Source organism: Tauraco erythrolophus, chromosome 4 (genome assembly GCF_009769465.1).
Source record: "Tauraco erythrolophus isolate bTauEry1 chromosome 4, bTauEry1.pri, whole genome shotgun sequence".
Classification (NCBI taxonomy): domain Eukaryota; kingdom Metazoa; phylum Chordata; class Aves; order Musophagiformes; family Musophagidae; genus Tauraco; species Tauraco erythrolophus.
The window spans coordinates 35,119,054-35,144,701 of NC_141468.1; the positions used below are offsets into that span (position 1 = coordinate 35,119,054).

General features: G+C 35.2%; 1 protein-coding gene across 1 annotated transcript in view; it reads right to left on the reverse strand.

The window, feature by feature from the left end:
- The window catches only part of ADAMTS20 (ADAM metallopeptidase with thrombospondin type 1 motif 20), a 100,832-nt gene that overhangs the window by 21,816 nt on the left and 53,368 nt on the right, over window positions 1-25,648 (reverse strand). The window contains exons 16-28 of the mRNA XM_086609827.1: window positions 24,888-24,983; window positions 23,469-23,635; window positions 23,230-23,359; window positions 22,004-22,130; window positions 20,149-20,359; window positions 19,459-19,623; window positions 18,570-18,734; window positions 16,827-16,949; window positions 15,401-15,508; window positions 14,053-14,217; window positions 13,540-13,830; window positions 13,045-13,206; window positions 11,521-11,697 (exon numbers count right to left, since the gene is read on the reverse strand). Coding sequence (XP_086465953.1) covers window positions 11,521-11,697; window positions 13,045-13,206; window positions 13,540-13,830; window positions 14,053-14,217; window positions 15,401-15,508; window positions 16,827-16,949; window positions 18,570-18,734; window positions 19,459-19,623; window positions 20,149-20,359; window positions 22,004-22,130; window positions 23,230-23,359; window positions 23,469-23,635; window positions 24,888-24,983 — 2,087 coding nt within the window. The remainder of the gene's footprint in view (window positions 1-11,520; window positions 11,698-13,044; window positions 13,207-13,539; window positions 13,831-14,052; window positions 14,218-15,400; window positions 15,509-16,826; window positions 16,950-18,569; window positions 18,735-19,458; window positions 19,624-20,148; window positions 20,360-22,003; window positions 22,131-23,229; window positions 23,360-23,468; window positions 23,636-24,887; window positions 24,984-25,648) is intronic.

Sequence of the window (25,648 nt, forward strand, 5' to 3'; positions counted from 1 at the left end):
TAAAAATGTAAAAGTCTTATTACTCTTCATTTTAAGAAATAAATTACATTACTTATGGGAGACAAGATTTTGTTTCTAAACAAAGTTCTATCCTTTTTCTTTCAAAAGAAAAATGTCTGACTTGTTTGGAGGTGACTCCAGTTCTTTGCTGCGACAAAGAGTGAAAATTCCTGATGCCAGGTAAAAATCTCAAGCTTTAGGGGGAATGAGAATTGATAAATAAAAGCCTTTCATAAAAGTTCACTGTAAAGTCTAAAAAATACTCATAATTCAGAAAGGAAAATCTGGGCTCAAGCAATATTCAAGTCTACGTTTCATAAGAAGGAAGCAAATTTGACTCAAATTTTGGACAAGAATAAGTCAACATGGCATACAGGGAGAAGATTACCATCTTCCCATTTTCCTCAAGGGGAAATGTTTTCCTCCAAGAAAACAATTGTGTTGTATTCCATGTTGTGGCACAGCCATTTCACATGGATTATGGAGATATTATTGCAAGCATTGATGGAAGGTTGTGTGGCACAGTGGAAGAGCAGGAAAATAAAACAAGATGAACAGAACAGTGACAAAAATGCAAGAAAGGCTAAAGAAAGAGGGAAATTCTTCACAGAAAATGATCATACTTCATTGGAGTTGAACATGAATAGTTGAATCAAAGCCCAAAATCAGACTCAGTTGGCATGACCTGTCTCCAGATATTACTTTCTTTCAGATTTCAGCTCCCCTGGAAGAAGAGCTCACTATTAGATGCAACAATAACCTAACAGAGAACCATCTGCCAGTGGCAGGCATGCTAACACTGCTACACAACAGCATCAGTGAGATGCAAAAAACAAGCCTTGTGCTAATGGAAGATACTTTGTGTTTCTGTTACTGTCTGCTTGATATTTTTGAAAACTTAAAATAATCAATTTCATGAGTTGATGATTAACATGTTCACCTTCAACAGTAATGACACATCACATTGGTATCTCATTTAACACTTCCTTTATAGGTTCCATTTCATCTCTCAATTACAGTAAAAGTTGAATTGTGTAGTTATTTTTCCTGCCTTACTTGATTTGAAGCCGTTGCATCTGGCTACCACCTGAGAATCAAAAGAACTATAAGTATTTCTGCCTCCTTTCAGCAGCCTTTTGGCAGGCTCTGCTGCCTCATGTGCAAGTCTAAAGTGTCACTGAAGGGTCTGCATGTACCTCTGCTAAGAATTTCACCATTAGTGCTCATTCAAGCAATATTATCACTGTAATTAATGACAGTATATATTAAAACAATGAGAATATGATCAACTTACTAATTGCTGGGAGGGATGGAACAGATAAACTACATTGCTGAGCCAGCATTCCTGCAACATATCTAGTATGTGTACCTAACTGTTGTCATCTTTCAGTCGAATGATATATACAACAGACAGATGGTTGAGGCAAATCACAATTGAAAATACAGGAACAGTGGTAAATAAAAATAATAACTCAAAACCCAACAGACAATTCTGCCTTACCTCTCCTTCTGAAATCAGTGGCAAACAGGAACAGAGCTAGAGTCTCAATAGGCCTTTTTGAAAATCTTAATCTACAAGTATAAATTTGTGTCAAATTTACAAGACTGAACAGCAGTCCTGCTCTTTGCCTTTGATACCTCCTAGCAAGTATTTTGTACAGGCACTTTTACCGTTACAGACATCAAATTTCTGACTTGGATAGACTTCAGCAAGTCTCATCTTTATTCTACAGTCATGTAACACTAGTAGCACCTTAAAGCAATTACATGATAGCGGCAGCACTGGAGACAAACAGAGAGCAAAGTGCAAGCATTGAGAAAGAAGGGCAACAGAAATGGAGATTAAGAGACCTCAGGGAAATCCAGTGTGAGGAAAAGAAATGCAGGGTTTTTTCTGTTTCAAATATGTAAATAAATTTCTGGACACATTTTCCAAATGGACAACAACAGACGTATCTATGTCTATCCAGCAGTTGTGTTCACAAACCTCCACGAAAAACAAACAGCAATGCAAAGTGAATCCATTGTTGCTTCCAACTACCAGACACAATTTAACAAACTGTATCACAGAGAGAATAGCCTCCTGCCTCTTGGGAAGCCCTGGAAAACTGAAAAAATGCATGAGAAAGACATAACCTGTGTCCTCACTGAAAAGCAATGTCCACCCCTTGAGAGTGACATTTTATTCATAGGTCTTCACAATAAAAGTTGGACCAAATTTTTAACATGATGGAGGATCTCTGTGGAAGCTACATTTGCACAATCAAAGGGGTTGCACAGAAAAAAGCATTTGTTTATATACTTTTCACAATTTAAAACTTCATTTTATGGATTCTTCTTTTATCTTCAGAGATAGGGTCTTTTCAATTAACCAATTACACTAGAGATAATACAGCCTTACAATGGTAGGCCAATTGGTTTTAGCTGAGTTTGCAAAAAACTAAACGTGAGCAGAAGAAACACTGGATTCCAGCAACTGCAATCTGATTTATCATTTTTAATCATGTTAGCAGCAGCAAAAGAGTAGCTCAGAAGTCAAAGGAATAACAATAATAACTGTGCATGTCTGCTCTATAAAAAGTATCACTTCAGTTTTTTTCATTTGATTAAAAACTAAGGCCTTGTGTTTGAACTTTAAGGAAAACTGGAAATACAAAGCAATATTTACTGGAACAATACAGTATTTTCAGAAATTTTTCAAACTTTTTAGAAGCATACAAAAAATAACTCTTTCTATGGCATTTAACTAAATATCAGCTAAAGAATTAAGAAAAGTAACACATTATTTTAAATATTACTTGGGCATGAAAATATGTTTCTTAGTATATTTTACATAATAATAAGCAATACAACATTTTACCTACCTTCACATGTTTAATTCCAGTTTGCTTTCGACCTAAGCCACTCTTCTGTGTATTTTCCATTTCCTTACAGATCAATCTTTCCAACATTACAGTCACGTGTATAAATGTGAGCATGCACACATGCTTCCGGAGGACTAATTCAGCAGGAAATCTAAGTGCCTGATCCTGCTCTCACTGATGTGAAAGCACCATAGATAGATGCATGCACTAGAACATATATTGATCAACACAGTGGTCTGCTTCAGTGGAGACACCAGTCTTCCACAATTAGCAGTTTTCAAAGAAAGGACTAAGAACTCCCACAATAGAGAACTAAGGAACATTTTGTTCATTTACTAACCCATGCTAAGTAACCAAAATATTTGTGTATTAACCTTCCCAAATGTTAGGAAATGCTAATACTTTAATATATGTTTACTAACTTTTAAATATGGGTCTCAAAAACACTTTGAACCAATATTTATGAGTTGTGACTGGGGTTTTCAAAACTGCCACATATATACAGGCAGATCAGAATGATTTTCACACGGATCTGACCACCCAGAACCCTTCAGCTATTCTGAAAGTTCTATTTCTGCAAAAAAGAAATAAATAGGTCAGTAGCTTCACATTCCTTTCATTCTTATTAAATAGTTTTATGTATTTAGGAATGGTATTAAGGACCATCTGCTTTTTTTCCCCTTCCATGATATTTCGGTTGCTTGTTTTCTTTTTTTTTTTTTACTTTGACTATGTTCCCCTCTTAATTATCCTTTTTTTTAAACGGAGGGTCTGAAAGTTCTGCAAACCACCTCATGCAAAAGTGTTTCAGGAACATAAAAAATTGTCTTTGAAATTAAGAGTTGAGCAGTATATTATGATGATCAGTTCTCTATGACTTTGTCACTGACTAAGTGGGAGCAGGACTGGGCAACAAAACTATACTCCAGCAAAAGGTTCAACAGCTAGTATCTTTAAGCTTTAGCATCACAGATCATGTGCCAACTACCTATTCCAGACCAGTTGTTCAATGGCATCAATTGCTGCTTTTGTCAACCATCAATGATGGTTTGCGTTTGGTTTTTTTTTTCTGTTCAAGAGCTTCCCCCATGAAAACGATGTCACTAAAATATCATATGAAATTCATTGCAACACAAAGATTACTCAATGGTAAAAAAACCTCACTTTCAGCAAAAATGGTTAGTTCCTCCCCCGTTGTTTTTTTTTAAAGGACTTTAAACATCAGCATTCCTTAATAAAGGACACATTAAATATAAACACAAAGCCACACAACATGCATAAAAAAGAAGGGTTAAAATGCAACTGTATTTCACAGACACAAGTCACAGTCATTAAATTAAATTATCACACATATATTATAACTTATTTATTATTTCAAGCTATACAGGCAACATAGCACCAAAATGGAGAAATTTTCCTCTAAACTTGATGAACAGTACACAAATATTTGTTTTTGAATTTTGGAAACCAAGTATTTTCTTTCATTTTTATCAGAATTACCCCAAATGAAATCCACTATCCCAAGTCTGGTTTATGACATTGTTTGGGTAGTGACATATGTTATCAGTTATCTCTGAAAAGGCACCCTCATTTCCAAAGTTTTAAAAAAATGAATAGCATATGTTAACATTAAGATTTCAGCCAGTAGGATATTAAATAAATGTGCTGTATTGGTAATGAGGTATTCTGAAGTTCGACATTAGGCAGCAGCAGAAGTAGAGGTAAGAGACTGATGCTGGTTTTGAAAACCAAGTTCACTGATCCTGAATTCCCTTTTAATATAAAAGATTATCTTTAAAGATATAAATACTTTTTACACATTAGAAAAAAAATGAATGAAGGCACTTATACATAGCAAGATTTTTTGCATTAAACCAAAAACAAATAAATATTTTACTTATGCAAGTTTGGGCTGCTTCTGCTCCTGCAGAAGTCAATAGGATGACTGGCAGTAACAACACTGGAAGGAGACTGGGATGTCAATTCTTAAAAGATAAATTTATATTCGTTAAAAGTAATAACAGATTTCTTCCACTAGTGCAAAGACAGAATTACATTGAAATTATTCTGGAGCAACTAAAAAGAAAACTGAAAAACTAGAAAAACAGCTACCTTAAAGAATATTACATTATGTATCTGAAGGGCAGCAAGTAATAGCAGTATGACATTTCTGACACTTGAAAGTAACTTAGAAAAAAAAAAATCTTTATTTTATCAACATTTCAGACAAATAAAATATAATTATCTTCTGTAAGGGTCAAATCTTGCCTGTATCACTAACCATAAAGACACCTCAGCACAAACAGATTTAGGCTGTTCTCAAAGAACTCAAAATAATTAACACTCTTAAATTGTAGTTTTGTGGAACTTCTCTTTTAATGTAATTTGAACAGTTAGTGAAACACTTGTCTGTGACATTCAATTTCTTAACAACAAAGTACAATTGACCTGACTAGTTCGTTGTCAGTGTTCTGTGCTTTTAATAGTGTTAGAACTTTGTAAAAGCACTCTGCACAAGTACTATTCTTGGGAAAGTTGTGCCTGTCCACTTTTAATTTAATGCCTCTTTAATTACAGAATATTTTTAAAAACTTTAAAGTAATTAAGAAAAGAATTCTACTGTTATTATCCGATTTCACAATGGTAAAATGTTAGGACAAATCCTTCCTAAGTTTTAACATTGAAAAGACCTGGAAGTATCATATCTCAACTAACAATATAAATGTGAAGTAAAAGAGCATGAAGTCCAACATACTAAGAAAACAAACGTAAGAAAACAAAGTGGTAATGACTGCACTACAATTCACTCACACTAGAGAGTATAAATCCTCTTCCATTAGTATTCAAATAAAATTCCAGATGTAGATGTTTTCAAGAAAATCTAACAGAAAACAAAAACCTCAGGATGGACCCGAACTTTCCTATTCTCTGAACCGTAACTGGTAGTGCTTAGCAACAAAGCTGTGCAATGACAGAAACTGTCAGCCTCCAAAATACTGACTGTTTGAGGTAAAACTGAGGTACAGAGCAAAGGCATAACTGTTTGCTTATGTGGCAAGACTTGTTACCTTCGAGTTACAGAGCTTCCTGTGCTGCGGCTGCTCAGATAAGGCGTGCACACAGTAAGCTGTCTGGTTTAAAGTGTGCCGTGAAGATTTACTGATAGTAGACTACTGCCAACGACCTTCAGGTAACACTCGGTTACTATCTGTGTTCAGTAATCCAGCTATGTATTCTTTCTCAAGAAATGAGAAAGCATGAGAAGTAAATGTATATTTCAAGTTGTGACATATCTGGTTAAAATGTCTCTGATAAAATTTAGGTTGCTATCCACACTCATACAAGAATGAAAGCCCGAATGAAATATAAAGCTTTCAAGGTACCAACAACTGCTTCCACCAACTGCCTAAGCAGGAACCTTGCTGTTTGGCTACCTGACTCTCCAAGGGTTTTGGTAAGCACTGAAAAACTATGGAGGACCAAAAATAAAATCAAACTCCTAAATATGTCAAAATTCTTGTTATCCAAAAATGCAAACAAACTTTCCTCACTATGTGAAACTGGAAGATATTGTCTTCCCATATGTGAACAGCCTGTTTGATTTCTTCAGTGTAATTCCTCCTCATACTCCATAAAAGCTTTAAGAAAATATATAGAATGAGAGGCACACAGCACAGTAAAATCATATATGTATCAGGAATTTAGACAAACTTACACTTGTTTTCTATTGTGCAGCAACAACCTAGGAGGCATAGAAGAAGAAACTACAAAGGAAGATATGATCATTTAACAAAGAGATAAATACCAAAATCTTAAAAGAAAATGAGACAAGAAGAGGATGCTTCAGTTAGTAGTCAGATACAGTCCTTGAAGTGAAGGCACAATAAAAAACCTCAATTAAGAAAAGCATACAAGATGAGTAAAACAGTTTTCACTTGTTGAACAGCAGAGTAAAACAAGATGTATGTTCACATCACACATTTTGCCCAGGTACCAGGCCATGCCTTTGGCACTGGAAATCTCCTAACTTGCTACTACGTGTCAAATTAATTCCCAGCCAAGTATTGCATTTCACCTGGGACGTACCAGCTAACAGCTGGGAAGTCCTTAAACCTCCTGTTACAGTTAAGCTCTTCAGCGGGCCAGATGAAGCTATAACTGCCAGCTACCCTTGTCATTTCCTTAGTCCTGAAAACTACTGGAGTGATAACTATGTTAGAGTTACTGGATTCATAAGTAAAATGATACTTTAAATTATTGTGTGCTACACGCTAAAAATAGTATTTTATTCTCCATTACAGCTATTTCACTTTGATGTAAATGATGCTGCTCATGAAAGATTTACAAGACTGTATATGTACACGAACTATGCATCTGAAGATTTCTTGTATCTAAACATAACCACTGATCCAACTAACAGCTGATTTGCTTGAATTCTCATCTAACTTTTTGTCAGGTAACAGATGATTGTTTGGCTAAGAATATTAAGCATGTGGATATGGGAAATGCTGTTCAAGGGAAAAAAAAGCTTAGCATTGAACATAAAAAAGCAGCACTTGAACTCAATTAAGATAGATTATTCTACACTCTTCTAGCACAAAATTGTTAAATCTACTCATCACAATTCAGTTTTAAAACCTTATGATATCTTTGCAAATTTGTAATGCTCTCTCTGTTCATGCTTAAAGTAAAAAACAATTTATTGTCTTAGAGTCAGAAAATCTGAACCACTCTGATGAAAATTAATACAACAAACCAGAAGTCTTACTGCATGGACTAAACACAAAAACCTAGTAATGCACTGTGGAAAAAAGGGATACAATAAAAATCTATACTAAAACAGGGTACTCTTAGCCAGCTGTCAGAATGCTGTGGAATTTTTCTTGACATTATATAGTGTGACATATGGTTTCCATACTTTAGCTTGTAATTTATTTATTCTTTCATGAAGTTTTGGATCATTACCTCAATCCCTTCACCAATGAAACTAGAGTAGTCTAAAAGGAAAATGTCCAAGATATATGGGCCAAGTTTATTGGTGGTGCAATTCCATTAAAATCAGCAGCTATATTTACCTCAAGTATTATTTAATATATAAATGCATTATAAATATGTATATTTCAAAATATATACATCTGTATTGTAATTTTTGTGTATCAAAAAGAGGTAGTGTATTTAGATAAATGCAAATTAGGCAATGAAATCTTGAAATCAAATTTTTCAAATTTTGAAACACTTGAATTTAGGAATGTTTGTATAATATTTATCAACCTCATTTACATCACGAATTGACACCAATATTCTTTGGAAACAAGGCAGTTTTCATGATGCAAGAACTGGGTGCAAACCCTCTCCATTTCCTTTGGGTTTTGATACAAAGGCAGAAAAAAGAAAAAAAGATAAGCATGATTTGGTTCTTACTAAAAGAATTCCCTTGGAAATTTGCGCAAAGCTAAGAGGGCAGAAGATGTAAGCTACATTCTAGAAAGATCATTGTCAGAGGCTCAATGACCTCCAGATCAAATGAATTAGTTACAGGCAAAGGATGTGTTTTTCCTAGCCATTCTCCCTGTAAAACTTCAGAGCCTCTTTTTGGCTTGGATATCATGATATGAAAATTCTGGACTGAATTAAAGTTTCAAAGAATCAAAGTTTCTGAATACGCATAATACTTCTGAGAAAGTTTCCTGGAGTGCTATAAGCCTTTAGAATTTGGTATTTGCTTCCTTCATATCCCTTTGAGCAACTGCAGAAACCAGCAGCGGAGGACTACACAGCCTTTAAGCTTTGTCATGGTCAGCTCTGGTACCCATAGACAGAAACTATAAAGTGTAACAGCCCATAGCTGCTAAACTGCAGAAAGCATCAACCAGAACTCTGGCTTCAAATCACAAGCAGAGCCTTGCTTGAAACTGCCCTATTGTACATTTACAAGAAATCTAATCATATTGTTTAAAATGAATAAAAACCTGAAAGAAATGTACTTATAAGGCATACTGCTATAAGTCTTCTATCCTCAAATATATATCAATAGCTAGTGGAAGAAGGTGGAATGTCCCAATACGGAAGAGAGTATAAAAGACACTGACAACTGATGAACTAGAACAACCCTTCTACATGCTGGATCAGGTTCTTGACTCTGAGGATTCTGAATTAGTCTTAGCTAATTGAACTTATTATAAATCTATTTCTGCTGGAATCTAAAATCCAAGAGGAAACTATCTGGCCATTTAAAAGGTGGAATGATACATAAGTGAAGCTTTTAGTTCAGACATGGTTTAGACAAAGCTACATCAGAATGAGGAAGAGGGTTTTTTAAGCAATTTTGATCCGCATTTCTGAACTGGCTGGGCCGGAGACAGGACCAATATTCAAGGAGGCCAAGCAGTTGTTCCAGGTAAAGCATTTGCTCAAACTCCCTTTGTTCTATTCACACTCTCCATTTATTACATCTATGCCATGCATGCTAGAAGTAAGACAGCAGAATCTATCGTGGAAAATTATACTACATGTGCAAAGTCTCACATTTCAGCTTCTATTTACATTTTGACATTGGAATCTCACTAGTAGATATAAAAGTGTAATGCATTGCTGTCCAGACACATAAACGTTACTCAATACTTTTATCAAAAATACAAATAGTGTTTTATCTGGTTCTTGCTATCTTTATAGGGAAGGGAGTGAGTGTAGATGTGAAATGCTTGATGACCCTAGCCTCCAAGGAGTGTCCAATCATTGACAGTCCCCTATATTAGAGCATATCATATGCCAGAGAGGCTTAAGAGAGGCAGAGCCATGATCCGTTGCCAAATTATTACATCACTAGTCCACCACCCATAGGTGAAGGCTAAACAAAGCCATTTGTGCTGGGCTACAACAGTGTTTCTGTGACTAAAGCTTTTACTGCTCTTTCATAATAGTCATCCTCAATGAATAAATTTTGCTATGTTAAAATACCAACAAAAATTAACTGAAGCTTGTGTGCTGGTAGCATTCAAACTAGCTAAATCACTAAAAAGTGGCAGCATATTTAATATGCGAGTCTGCTTTTGTTTCCTGAATCTGCTATGTTTGTTTCTGCACAACACCATATGACAGTGTGATGAAATTAAAACTATTACTGAATACCCATAGCTTGCAATCCTATGTAAAACAGAGGCCGCAAACTCTCTTTCTGATAACTAGATTCCATTCTAAACTTAGTTTTTGAAGGATTAAAATGGCTTTTTATGTCAATCGAGGTATAAACCAACATGAAAATCTTTGCAAAACTGAACCATATGTAACATTTACAATCCATTACAATAGCTTGCAGGTAACCTATCAAAGCCAGACAAACTGCATCACTCAGGGAAGGAACAGGCCTGTGAATAACTTTCAATCTAAAAGGAAAACAAACACGGAGTTCAAAGGCAACTGTGTGCTGAATGTGCTGCTTGTCTTCTCAGCACCTGAAGCACATATGTTAATTAAGTTTTAGCAAGTCACCACTAACTATTTGGCTAATGGCTAAATGAGATACTCTGGTGTCTTTTAAACACAAACCCAAAACTCTGTTTTGCACAGTGGAAGATAGATAACTGTAGTAAATTATTAATTCAAACTTTCATTTTAAAGTCTGTTTGCAATAAATTAGAATTGATTATATGAACACTAATAAATTATTTAAAGTTGAAATTGGACAATATTTTTTAAAATGTTACCATGTTAATTCAAAGAACAAAATTACATAATTTTATTAATAAAAAATAATTTTAAAAAAGAACTGTTGTCCTAGCCCATCTCCCGGGGATGTTAATGACAGGTTTTTAACTTATTTCAATGGAACCAGACCTGGATCCAACTTCCTTTGATAGCCATTATTCTCCTCAGAATTGAGCACAATAATAAATATCATTGTCAAATTCACAGCTTGGGAAATATAACGTACTCTATATTGTAGGGCTTGCTATGATTACTTCAGTATGTTAATAATCTGCTAGTAGCAATTTTAAAGATTAATGGTGATTACTGTAGGCATTTTACATATTAATAGACACTGACATGTGGACAATAACATATTATAGTTACATACATAATTATACATAGACAGCTTTAATTAGTCAGTTTTAAAACCACAAATATAATCTTTTATACACAAATGTACACATAATACGGAATAAAATGTTTGATGACAGAATGTAACATACATGCGTGTGAGTTATTTTATACTTAAATACACTACTAGAAAAAATAATGCACTGAAAAGGTTTGGGGTGGTTTTTTTCTTTTTACAAATATAAATATGTAGGTAATACTACAGTATAAATTACAGCATATACTTCTAAATTTAAACACAGATCAAATCATAACCCTTCAAAATAGAACAACCTATCAGGTACTGCTATCAGCTATGATGATTTCTGGTAATTTTCAAAATATTCCCTGTGATGTTTTACAAAGCATGATACTGTTCCCACTGAAGTAAATGGCTGTTTCCCATTTAATTCAATGACTGCAGGAATAATTGTTTACTAAAACTACATAGAGTATATTCCACATGCATTATTATTTCACTGTTATCAAATAAAATAATAATATAATTTTTAAAAGGCATGGGGAAACAGAGTGACAGAAAGAACAAGAAAGCGAAAAATATTAGTGAATGCTATCGTACCGATTTCCACGGTCCCCGATGCCATGAAACATCACCAGGGCAAGAATGCACATTACATTGTGCCATATTAGGTGGCTTGTCTAGAATTTCACAGTTTTGATCACCCAACATTTGGCCAGTAGGAAGCTGACAAATCACCAGTCTTGTCTTTATTCCATCTCCACAAGTTTGAGTACACTGAAAAACAGAATTTTATATGCAATATTTTTGTTAAGAGAGCACTCACATACCAAGAAACTAAAAAGCTATAGCAATAATCAGTACCTGTTATTATTTACTATGTCTATTTTCATATTCTCTGGACACTCGATTAAAGAATAAGGACTTACAGTCTAGTCTCATAATGAAAAAACAATTCTCTCAACAAAGCATTTGCCAAACTACATTTTAATAGTTTATCAAGTCACTTTCTACAAAAAGTCTCAGTTAGAGAGAATCTACTCTATCAAGGAGAAGTAACCATTTGTGAGAATAAATGTGCATATATATCTCTCTTTGATAGGAGGAAAAGATGGAAATTGGTTTTAAAATTTTCATTTCTAATGAGCTATTAATAACAATCTGATCAAAAGCGAGCATGTTCCAATAGCCTATAGCTTTTTACTGTATTTCAGAGGATTCTAAATTAGACAAAAACTGTAGCATCTGCATTAGCTGGATCCCAAGTCTGCAGCTACAGACAGAAAAAACATGACACTCCGAATGGCCTTGAGAACAAAATAGCTAGATCTGGCCAAAATGCTGGCCAAAATGGGGGGGGGTGGGGGAGGCAGGGAGGGTGGGAAGAAAAATGAAAAAAGTGACTCAAATTTTTATTCTTTTCTCAATTCTAGACATTGATGTATCAAGAATAAGAAAAGAGGGCAGGAATCACAAAAGGTGAAATTAGAATGAATGCCAAACTAATCAGATTTAACTCTTGCAGTAGTGTTTGAGCAAGAATGTGTGGTCAAGATATGACATTACATGGCATGGAGAAACCATTCTTTGTCCAATAATGTATAACACTTCAGCAAAACATTCTAACCCAGGCACATCTTTTAGATGCATGATCCTGTTTACTCACTTTTAATTTGTAACTACAACCAGTAGATACTACTACTTGCAGTTATTCTAGTCAGTATCTATGAAATTTGATGTAATAAAGTTTCTTTATAGCTTCTTGTGCTCATTTTTTTCTTAGACTAGCTATTTCACTGAGGTTTTTCTGCATACAATTCATCTTTTTATAACAGAAAATAACTTTGTATGTCTTCAGATTCAAGACACTACAACAACACTCAATTGTATGTTGTACATCCTTATCCTTACACAATACCATCTTTTGGATGCATATTTAGACTACTCATATTTACACTACAGTTGTGGAATTGATCAAAGAACGTTTATCTAAATGGGTGGAAACTCATTCCTTTTTAAATAAGTAAATAAACAATGTTCAGTTCCATTCACAGTCAAATAATTACGTTACTATTTCTAAGTTTAAGTGGTAAATGTTTCCCTTTGAAAGTGAAATGATCTTACTTCTCCCCAGTTCCCATAGTTCCATCGTGGGCAGGGTCCAGAATCACAGTTTCTTGACTCTAGAGGTTTTGTTGCCTCATCACAATAATTAGCACTTCTTCCTTCCGCATCTTGACATACTACAACTCGACGGTGAAATCCACCTGCACAAGTACTAGAGCACTACCAAAACATGTAAATATATATATATATATCTCAACATTGCATAATCAGAAAAAATGTAAAATATGTTGATTAAAGCAACTTAAAATTATTATTTTTTTAATGTTAACTTCCAAACTGGAAATTTGCCAATAAAAATTAATACTATGAAGAAGTATTTTGAAGTTGAAATCGCAGAAAAAGTACATTTTGAATTTAATATATTCTTCATAATAATATTTTTTAAAATAAATGTGCTTCTCTTTTGACCAAATCTGTACTGCAATAACACTTCTAGAAAAGTTAACACACATGTGAGAGAACAAACTAATATATAAAAAAAAAATTTCTTACTGCTCCCCAGGGTCCAGTTCTCCATTGATATCCTCCCACAGAGGGATGGTTCCACTGGTTTATATTGTCTTGCGGATGGTGTATTGGAAGGTAACCTATTTCTGGAAAATAGCTTGGATGGTCCTGTATTTTTGGAATATGATGATAAACTGGTGGACATGGCGGCATGTTACATTCTTGTTCTTTGGAAGGTCGGCCTTCAGGATCACAGTAATTCTCGTTGATTTGTTGATGATAGTTGGCACAGATAACTTGTCTTGTTACTATTCCACTATCACACGTCACTGTGCACTGACCAAAAATTAACCCAACATTTGAGACAGAACATTGATAATTAATAACCAAAGTTATTTATATTTACTTTTGACAATAAGAAACAGAGACTCGGTATTTTCAAAGGATGCAATTTCAATCACATCTGCACAGAATATGAAGTACCAATTTCTAGCCAGAGGCTTTGGCCAATAATCTAAATAGATATATTAAAAAAAATAAATTACAATTAATACTCACAGGGGACCAATTTCCAACTTGCCACTCTCCACATGGGCTAAAGCAGCTTGAAATTTCAGCTGGTCGTGGTAAATGAGCACAGAAAGATTCATCTGCTATTCCTCCATCAGCATCTCTACAACTCACATAGCGAGCACGATCACCTTTCCCACAGGATGCAGAACACTGTCAGAGAACAATCCAAGCTCATTGCACTTTAGGAGACCAAAACAAGATCATGCAGACGTTTAAAATACTAATACAGCTTAGTATCAGCTTGACTTTAGACTTAAACACTGAGAACCAGATTTCCATCTCATACTGACAGAGTCATGCATTCAGGAAGGAAAGTGAAATATTGCTGGATAGTTTAGGTCTTAAGAATTCCCATTGGCTTGGAACTGAATTGCAGGGCCGTAGTTCTTATGAAGCAATTCAGTGTATCTGAACAGGTAGCATTTCAGCATGGAATCATTATACAGTTGCATAGGCAATTTTTTTATTCATTAACAATAGACACATTAGAGGGTAACCTCCAGAACATTTCAGTTATTACACAGTGATGCAATATTTACATCAACTGACATAATAAAACCTGATATTCACAACCCATTTGCCATTATAGTTTATATAAGCACATTCCATTGATCCCCTTCTGATACCTTTATAGCTGAGAAGTTCAAGATGGATTTAGTGAAGAGTTTCTGAGTAGCCTTAGTCTATGCACTCTTTACTTCCATTTAGTCAAAATAGTTGCGCAAAGCTATAATTGTGTTATATGGTTTGTTAAGAACCTCAAGGGACAGACCCATATTTTTAGAGATAATTCTAAACTTTCACATTGCTGTCAAGTAAAACTAATTTTCAACACTATCAAAATCAAAAACTCTTACGTTAAAAAAAACTTGTGAAAAACCCACATTTTTATAATGCTTATTTTACAAACTATGTAAAATTAGACCTTTAAAGAACCAAACTGTTTAACATGGCTATTCACATAAAAGATTTAAATAATATTTTAGAATTAAGGATGCTCTCCGTACTCAGAAACTGATCAATTATTTAAAGAAAAACACTTCCTTGTACACTCTCAATCACATGAAAGCTTTTTTGTTCAGAATCCCAGCTCCTAGAATCTTATTTTTTCCCCTTTCTTATTTTCCCTGGCTATATTTGAACCATCAGAATTTGCTGGGAGTGTCTATCTTGTCCTTAAGGAATAGGCTCTTCAAAAACATATTAGAATAACTTTAAAATTTAACCCAGGCAGATTTCAGTCTAAAAAATACATTAATGAGAGCTTTATGGAAAAATAGGTGAAGGAACGGAGGACTGCTCTGCAACACGTGACCACTATTACATTACATACTGGGGTCCATGATCCATATCTCCATTGGGTCACCTTCCCCACATGAACTACAGGAAGTGATGTAGTCCATAATTTTGTATTTTCTGGACAAGCGGGCAATTCACATTCCTGTAGGGGTGAGAAAAAAAGCTTTCAAAAGCTTCATTTTGGAAGAGTGAAATGTAAAGCAAACGGCTCCCACAGTGATAAATCCTACCATTACAATAAGTCAGCATTAATTAACAAGTAAATATCATCTTCTAACTTTTCCCTGGCATTGTTCCAAGGCTTTTCATTGAATTGCTTTGTTTGGTTTCAAATCAAGAGGCAAAGAAAATCAATTTGATGTTAAAATGGTATTAGTAATAGCTAATAATATTTGCACTTTGAGAAAGAACTGTGTTGGGCAACTTCATGGAGACAAGGGGCACAGACATTACTGCGTCTGGTTTCCCAGCCACAAGCAGTACAGAAGAACTGAGTGAAGATGGTGGCTGTGCTCTCCTGTCTTTTACACCTTCAGCTGCTGAAAACACAAAACTGCCCAGTTTCAGTCAACAGGTACCACAATTCAAAATACAAAGCACAATCAAACCCAGTGTTTTCACATGTAAGTGGAAATAAATTTCTACCAATTACTTGGTTTTTATATCTTGAAGTCTTATTCAAGAAGCCATTAGAGGGGTGGTAACTTGTGACTGGTTTACTCTGGACCACAGAAACTTTTTCCTCTTTTCCTTAAGACAAGAAGCAGACTATGCCCTTAAGGATGTATGTGGTTACCAGCTTAACTGGACATAAATGACATGTATCAATCTGGTGGCCAGATCAACATATTAATATATAGCACCTAATACACCAATTGCTTTTACTTAAAGGTAAACCCACTGATTGTAATAGAAACATTTCTTCTGAAAAATGATAGATTTAAATTATGGGAAGAGATGAAGTAAGTAAACTGAGAGAAGAGAAGGTAAAGAACCATATTAATACTATATTGAATCATAATTCATGTCTACACAGTTTTGAATCAGTATTATTCTAAAAAATGAAGCTTTCTTCAAGTAACCACGTTGTTCTTTTAAGAGCTATATACAAGTAGAGTTTTAGAGAGTACCAAGCCATTTAGGTGCTATTATTAAGCAGCATGGCAAGCAGTTTCCTTATAATATTCTACATGTTTGAGCTTCCCCCACCTCAAATAATCAAAAGCCTTTGGACTCCTTCAATCATATACCAGATTTTCAAATCTCCAATCTCTAAATTACTCTTCTTTTACTTAATTCCCTAGGCCAAATTCGAATTTCAGGAAAAAAGTAGATAGTATTTTTTTCTCATTTTAGAACCCATTTCCTGCAAGTTCCCTCAAAAAGTCAGTAGACAACACTTGTATTTAGACGCTTTTAACTAAAATGTACAATCAACTGAAAAGTATTTTTCAACTTACTTGGTTATCTCTAGGACGAGTAGCCGCATTACATTCCCTGTCATCATCCAAAATAACTCTGTAAGTCCCTGTAACACATTTAACTGCACGCATCTGGTATCCGCGTCCACATGTTACAGCACACTGTTGAAGTCAATAATTTCACACGCTTGAAATAGAACTATTTATAATCAAATTTCATTTTTATTCACATTTTCTATTTTAAAACTCCTTCTAGAATGAATGACTACTGGGAAGGTGTTAACTTTCTTCATGACAGACCATGTGGTGCTTAAACAGCATCTGTAACACATCAATATTCTGGCTATTGTGGAACAGTGTTTGTGCAGGACAGAGGCTTTCTTTTTCCCCCTTGTACCCTTTGCAGAGAGCAGCCTGGAGGTGGGTAGGAGACTGAGAGGGAATACGGCCAGGACAGCTGACTCGAACTTATCAAAGGGAAAATCCATGCTATATAATGCCATGCTCAGCAATAAAAACTGGAGTAGAGCAAATGAGGAGGAGGGAGTAAGGAGTGGCTTCCAAATGTATCACTAGCTGCAGGTGTTAAATGTCTTTCCTTTCACTATAGAGTTTGACAAGAGCCCACTCAAAGAAGGCATCTAAAATGTTAGATGGTTGAAAACATTATGGCAGGAATCACATCCTATAGATGTTGTGGTTCAAGCACAAATACTGGTAAAAACCTAGGTCATGAATACCTACTCCCAGATGGTATGGTGGAAAAAATGCAATGGTAAGTTCTGCTCTAGTGACTTGGATTGGCAAACTGCTTGTACAAGCTCTTCTAGCAAGGCCACACACTGATTTTTTTTTTTATTCAGAAGAATTATATCATGGAACTGAATTATTTTTTTATTTCATTTTTTCATTTAGCTTGTAGGAATGGAAGGCCAGCACCTTGTGATCAAATGATTACTCAAAAGTAATTCAACATTATGTTAGACAACAGTGTGGTTATCTCTAGCATGAAAAAATGAGAAAAGTTCTACACAAAATAAATGTTTAAGTTAAAAATAGACTTAATTTCCAAAGGTATATTTATTCTGTATTTTGCTAACAGGTTACATGTAAAAAAAATAATTATCAGCTGCTATTCAGTTATAAATTCTCGCTAACATCCAAGAAACACTGCATAATCCAACTCTTCTGTTGGTTTGAGCAACCTGATCTTATGAAAGCTCCATGACATTGAGTACCTTATTAAAACTCTCATCTATTTGGTGACAAAAGCTTCCTTCACAAATTAATTCACTTTTTTCCAGAATTTTTAGGCCACTCGGGTATACATTAGATAAGTGTCACTACACACTGGAACATTTTTTTCAATAGCAATCTCATATAAAGAGATAGCAGATCTTTCATCACTGAAGGTCGAAACAAAACATAACAACAAAATACTAAGTCTCTTTGTCTGCTATTATTAGCATATACATTTCTATGATCTTAAATCTACCACTTAAATATGACCACACATTATTTTCATTATTCTCAAGATGTAATGCATTCACTTGTAAAAACATCTGATACTAATGCTCAGGGTCAAGGACTATTTTAAGCATTTAACTTGCATGTGGGTGTTCCTAAATTACAGGTTAAATAGCCAACAGGAGGAAACAAACGTGAATTAATTCAGCTGAAGTAACTGCTTAAGATCCAATCAAAATGTTGAAAAGATATTGTTTTGTGATCACTCATAATCTCAACTAGAAAACAAAAAGCCAAGAATCTTAATGTACTCACTGATCCCCAAGGCCCTACTTGCCAAGATGCACATTCATGGAGTTCACACGGTGTTACTGATTCTGGTCTATCATTTGGATTACAGAAATCATCTCTCAGTTGTTCATCATTAAGTTGGCACCATACTTGACGATGCTTCACTCCTTTGCCACACGTCACAGGACACTGAAAAATTATTAGAGTCGTTGGTTTGTAAAGACATGAACCTACATTAATGGCTTCACTTTCATTTAGTAATCTGCTGGATTTTAAAGATCACATAAATAACAAAAATATTCCATGAATGTAAGTAGTCCAACAAAATTAGCTTTTTTATGGATTCTTCATTTCCTGTAAACATCAATCCAAATTCTAATGCAAAGGAATCACTATTAAGTTTCTAAAGCTACAAAAATATGAGAACAATGTACAGATCACTTATTTCCATTAGAACAAAGAATACTTGTTTAAAATATGAGTGCATATATCACAGCTTTCAAAGGAAAAATGTTTAAACTATCCATGATTCTTTTATACCCATATAATCTATAATAACACGGATATAATTCTGTTCTTTAGTTGGCTGGATGGTTCTCATTGCTTCACAAAAAAGGAAGGTATGCATATTAGTGTAGATAGATTTACTTTAAGTAGCTTCACTACCTCATTTTAATGTAACAAAATTTCAGAGAAAAATAAATTCTAGCTGTGTTTTTCAGAAGTTCTCACACCATTTGTACATCTGGGATGTATATCAGCCAAATCATAAGACTTCATAATTTTTATTATCACATGTCCCAAAACAGCCAGAACAACAAAAAAAAAAAACAACAAACAAATACTTAAAGAAGCTTATTTTAATGTAGATGATCAGGAACAAAAATGTCTTAAGTTTTGCATGGTTCATTACCTCGCTCCACTCACTAACAGACCAGCTTGGACATAGGAATTCATTGCAACTCTGTGTTACAACTCTTGCAAGTTCCTTGCACTCTCTGTCAGGAAGATGACGACCCAAATTGTTCATACAAAAAGCTTCTCTGGTTCTGACACCCCTTTCACAGCTCCTGGAACACTGTGATGTATAGACAATATTACAAAACAGGAAACAACATGATAAAACCAGGTCAACATACACTATCTTAAGGGTGAAAGACATTAATGGTTGTTTAGACAAATGTATCCTACATTTAATCCTCAGGCTGCTAATATGTTCACAGGAGATAAATTTGGCACTTTATGTAGTAGTTCCAAGAGAAAACTCTTGAATGAAGATTAAAGCTGAAATTGTACTTATTCCTTTTCTCAAAAATACTCTCAGAACTAAATTATTAAGACTGTAAATAACACATACACCTTTAATCACCAGACCTTCTCTGCTGACTTCCAAAACCAAGCTGCAAACAATTTAGCTACAGTTTCTTATAAAAATATGAGGAAGTTGCTGAAATATAAAGATTGGTGTAGGCTCCTCCTACAACTCTGCATTTGTCAAATATTACTTAGTTTAGTTACTTAAACTAACATAATTGACACAGAAATTTGATATGAACGCTAACCAGGGCTATAACGGTACTATTATAAGGTTTTGAACTCGTACCTCTGACCATTTTGTGTAGTGCCAACTTGTTAACATACAGTCGCCATGGCAGAGTTCTCTGGTTGGTGGTTTCTGCTGATCAGCACAGTACTTATCGTCTACTGGAGCATTGAGTCCTTTAGAAATAGAGTACTTCATGCAGTGGATCTCTATAGACCGATACCCTGGGCCACACTTTGATGTGCAGTCACTTTTGCCAACATTGTGCCACCTACAAGGATAAACTGTTATAGAAAGCTAACTATGTTTCAAAAAATAAGACCACGATGAATAAAGCGCTCAGAGAATGTACCAGAAATTGTCATGGAAAAATACACATGCATTTTAGGGAACAAATAAAACTGTAAAAATCTATCTCACCAATGGCATTTTCAAAGCAATATAAAAGAATTTGACTCACAGGCTTAAAAACATCTTTTTAAATTTAAAGGATCTTTTGTCTTAATCTCCTAGATGACTTTGAAAAATGTAAGCTATAATTCTAACTGCTTATCCTCTGAACATTTCACCACGGGCTTTCCTGGAGTGCAAAAACACAAGTCTGTTTCAAATTAGTTCCAGTTGTGGGTTCAATTCTGGTGAAAAATGTATTTTGCCCAGAAATACAAGTTTTTGCACCAGGATATACAGAATAGATCCACAATCGTAACATCATAACAGAACTTTGTACTTCACCGCTAAAAATTAGAAAAGTACACTACTTCTACTTAGATTCAGAGGTGTAAACATAATATATAAATTCATTATAACAATAGATTTGTTGAAAGAACAGAGAGACGGGAGAGATGAGGGAGGTATAGAGGGGTGGAGAGACAGAGGACAAAGTAATTTGAATTACTTTGTTTCAATCTCTATCAACAAAAACATGTTTAACATCTTTGTCAGCTGTTTAACATCTTTGTTGGTGACATGGACGGTGGGATTGAGTGCACCCTCAGCAAGTTTGCTGACGATACCAAGCTGTGTGGTGTGGTCAACACGCTGGAGAGAAGGGATGCCATCCAGAGGGACTTTGAGAAGCGGGCCAATGTAAACCTCAGGAGGTTTAACACAGCCAAGTGCAAGATCCTGCACGTGGGTCGAGGCAATCCCCAGTATCAATACAGGCTGGGGATGAAGGGATTGAGAGCAGCCCAGAGGAGAAGGACTTGGGGGTACTGGTGGATGAAAAGCTGGACATGAGCCAGCAATGTGCACTGGCAGCCCAGAAAGTCAACTGTATCCTGGGCTGCATCCAAAGAAGCGTGGCCAGCAGGTCCAGGGAGGTGATTCTGCCCCTCTACTCTGCTCTCATGAGACCCCACCTGGAGTACTGCATTCAGCTCTGGAGTCCCCAACACAAGAAGGACATGGAGCTACTGGAGCGAGTCCAGAGGAGGGCCACAAAGATAATCCAAGGGCTAGAGCACCTCTCCTATGAAGACAGGCTGAGAGAGTTGGGGTTGTTCAGTCTGGAGAAGAGAAGGCTCTGGGGACACCTTCTAGCAGCCTTCCAATACCTAAAGGGGGCCTACAAGAAAGCTGGAGAGGGGCTTTTTAAAAGGGCATGTAGTGATAGGAAAAAGGTTAATGGCTTTAAACTGAAACAGGGTAGATTTAAATCAGATCTAAGGAAGAAATTCTTCCCTCTGAGGGTGGTGAAGCACTGGAACAGGTTGCCCAGAGAAGTTCTGGATGTCCCATCCCTGGAAGTGTTCAAGGCCAGGCTGGATGAGGCTTTGAGCAACCTGATCTAGTGGAAGGTGCCCCTGCCCATGGCAGGGATGTTGGAACTTTAAGGTCCCTTTCAACCCAAACCATTCTATGATTCTATGTAAGACCACGACAGCTCCATCAGTTAGGAACCTCTTTTTACCTTAATTCACACTCTGTATTACACTCCTCAAAGACATCTGGTACAGTGGGTATAAATTCACATCTTTGATCAGACACTACCACATGATCACTTTTACGTATGCATATCATTCTTCTTCTTCGAATACCTTGAAAAGGAACAAAAATAAATGAATAAAGGGCTAAAACAAGAGTGCCTTTTTTTTACAGTGAGGGATTCCATTTATCATTTAGGAATTTAACTGAGATACTCCATTAACATTAATCATTGTATACAGCAGATTCTGCACAAACATGCTGCTTTGTGCAGATGACTACATTCCAGGTGGAGAACAACCTTGTCCTAGCCACCTCTGCCATCTCCCAGCTGTAACATAGTGGTCTCATGAGGATATCAACTTCCAGAGAACTGCAAAGGTGGAACAGTCCATTTACTCATCAAGCTAAGTATTCCAAATGCATCATATCTGTCCTTTGCTAACTACCAAATTTTCAAACCACGATGCTAACGTAGAGGTTGTGATCATTTTCTTTAAGGAAGCAGAAAATTTGATCACAGTACCTAAAAGACCTGGAATGCTTGGAGAAGTACCACAGTTGACAGATGCTGTGTTTCTCTAGCACATAAGCATGTCTACAGCTTGACTCAAAACAAAAAAACCCTCACCATCACATACCTACAGGCACTTCTAGCACCTGCTAATAGGAGTATCTATCAAAGTGTACACACACTTTATGAATACACTTTATACATATTGCGGTTTCATTTTTACACTGGAATGGCCTATAGCATAACAGTTTAAAAATCATAAAATATATCTTTAAGTAGCTTCACTCCCTGTAGCAGATGAACAAAAAAGACAAATAAATATGCATGAAAGACACTAGACAAATCAGTAATCATCTGGAAATAGGATAACAGAAGCCTAATACATAGTAGTAGATATACAATATCGCCTTCTAAAAATGCATTAGACTTGATTGAACTTTTGGTTTTTATTAAACCACTCCTATGGCTATAAAAGAAACAAACAAATGTAGTTTTGAATATAGAATTCCATTGCATAAATACTGAAAATAGTAAAACAAAATCAGAATCCATTCTGCCCTTAAAGGCTCTGTGCACCTAAAGTTTACTGAAATTTATGAGTTTTTTTCCTGAAAGTAGAGGTGAAAAATGTGAGTACTTAAGACTATTCCCTTCCTAAATGCCATCAGGTCATTGGTTCTGGTGACAATTCACAGTACCTTGGCACATCCTGTTGCAGTCTTGCCAGGGTCCGTAAGGATCCCACGTGAACAGATCATTTCTGTCTTCTATGGGGATATTGAATGAATAACGCACATCAGGGTTGTATAAATTCCCTACACACAAAACCTTAATTGAGATAAAATGATAGCTGTTTTTCAGTGAATTTGAACATAAAATTATTAACATAATGATCATGTAGTAAATTTTTAAACTTATGAAAAAAGTAAACATGCACCTGTAAGGTTAGCTCTTCTTCGATTCTATCAGTGCTGTTAATTCGTTCTATCGTATTGTTTGAACCACTGTACTCAAAAATGGCTCCTTGTATATTGATTTCTCTTTTTGACATGCTTACAACAAAATTTCCATTCAAGAGAAAATTTCCGTGAATATCAGATAAAGCTACAAGTAAAATAAAATATTGGAAATAAAGCATGTATTTAATGAAAAGGTTCTATCAATAAAAACTGTTAATAATATATTTTCTCATCTACAGATAGCTCTATTTGAGTCCATGTGTAATACATTAAAGTTGTATCAAACAGTTTCTAATGCATTAATCCAATCCTAACCATCAGTAACTTTCACCTGAGCAGTTGTCACGGATTTTCTCTGCATTAACAACAGAACTTTAATAATAGTTGTCCTGCTGAAGGGTTGACTGCAGTCGTCACTTTTAAATTTGGTTACGTTCTGCTACTGTAGAAGGAAACAATAATTATCTGTATTTCTGGCCTATTCTACAGCTCACATCCTTGTATTTGCTACTTTTAGTGAAGTGACTTTTAAAAGTAAATTTTAAAGTAAAAATAAATTATTAAGTATTTATAATAATAATTTAATATAATTTAATATATTCACCAACTTACAACAATAAAGATAAGCAACAAGTGAAAAACTAAATTTAAAAATGAAGTACAATTTTTAGTAAAGGCATGCTATTCAGACATTACTACATTTGAAATGGCAGCTAGTGTCAGGGGGTGAGGGTTGTTTCTGTGTCCTGTGAGATGCAAGTGGGTGCATGTGTGGCAATAGGGCAACAGGTGGCAAGGAAAATATTTTGAAAATCTTAAGTTCGTTGAGTAGGATGCTAATGGAAGAAGAGACAGAAGGAAAATATGCACCAATATTCTCTCAGGCACTTCAGATATAACATAAGTACTGTGAAATCAACCAACCAAGAATTTTGGTCCAATGTGCTTATGAATTCTTTGTTCCTCTCACAGACTTGCAAATCTATCAACGTGAGATCTTTACACTCAGACATGATAGAAAAAGAGAAATGTGAGACAACTGATAAGTTTGCTTAAGGTCAGACTGCTTTGTTCATAAACAAAGTGCATGCTTCCAAGATTTAAAACCACTAATACCTGCATTATTCCTGAGTTTGCTTGTGGAGTTTTAATTAACATTGCCACACACAAAAAAAAAATATTGGCAAAATTATGCAATGTATTATAATTAGAAACCTAACAACATCTCATTTTTTTGAAAACTACTATCTCCAGAGAGACTCAGGCAAATGATGACAAAATGTAATTAGATATCTGCTCTAAAGACTTTACCAGACTTCTGATAATACATGTCTAGAGCAGATATCTGGCAAGAGCACAAACACTTTCTACCAATATTATACACAGGAGGTTTTTACCAAGGTAGTTGTCATCTTCTGGTTTCCCTGAGTAGCTGTGCTGCCGAATATCAATGTTTGTTGCTCCTTTGGGAATATTTACTACAACATTGTAACCTGCAATGTAATTATTCACAAATTAATTATATACAAAAAATAGTCAAGTACCAGTAACTATGAACATATGTTTAACTAGTTTTATTCACAAAACTCTACAGTGCACCAGTGACAACCACTGCTGAATGCCTTCATGTTTTAGTAAGGAAATGTGAATATCTTCATGCATACTAAATTTCTTTGTTGGTGGGTTTTGGTTTTAATCAGTTGAACTGAATTTTTATTTTCATAACTCATTAAAATTCATTCCTGTGTTCAGAAAAGTGAATTCAATTCTTTACCAATAACATGAGCTCAGTCTACACTGAAAAAGTCTCTAGAGAGCAGCACTACTCTAGAAAGCAGTCAGGTACGTTAAGTGGGACTCAGGAAACATTGTGGCTCCTCACAATTTAACTACAAAACTTTTACACAAGTCTAAGTAAGACACTTAACATGAAATATCTCCACTCCCTGTTTATACAATTGAGTTAGCTTTTCTCTGTCTCACAAGAGTATTGCATGACAGCACTCTAAAGAACGAGTCCTAAATACTCAAATATTGCAGTTTAGCAGGTCATACACATTGGTAGATATATCCGATACACCAGACATGTTTGATCCATGTTCTGCTACTCAAAATGTTACCCCAGTGTGCTCCCTTCAAAACACAAACGTTTCACAAA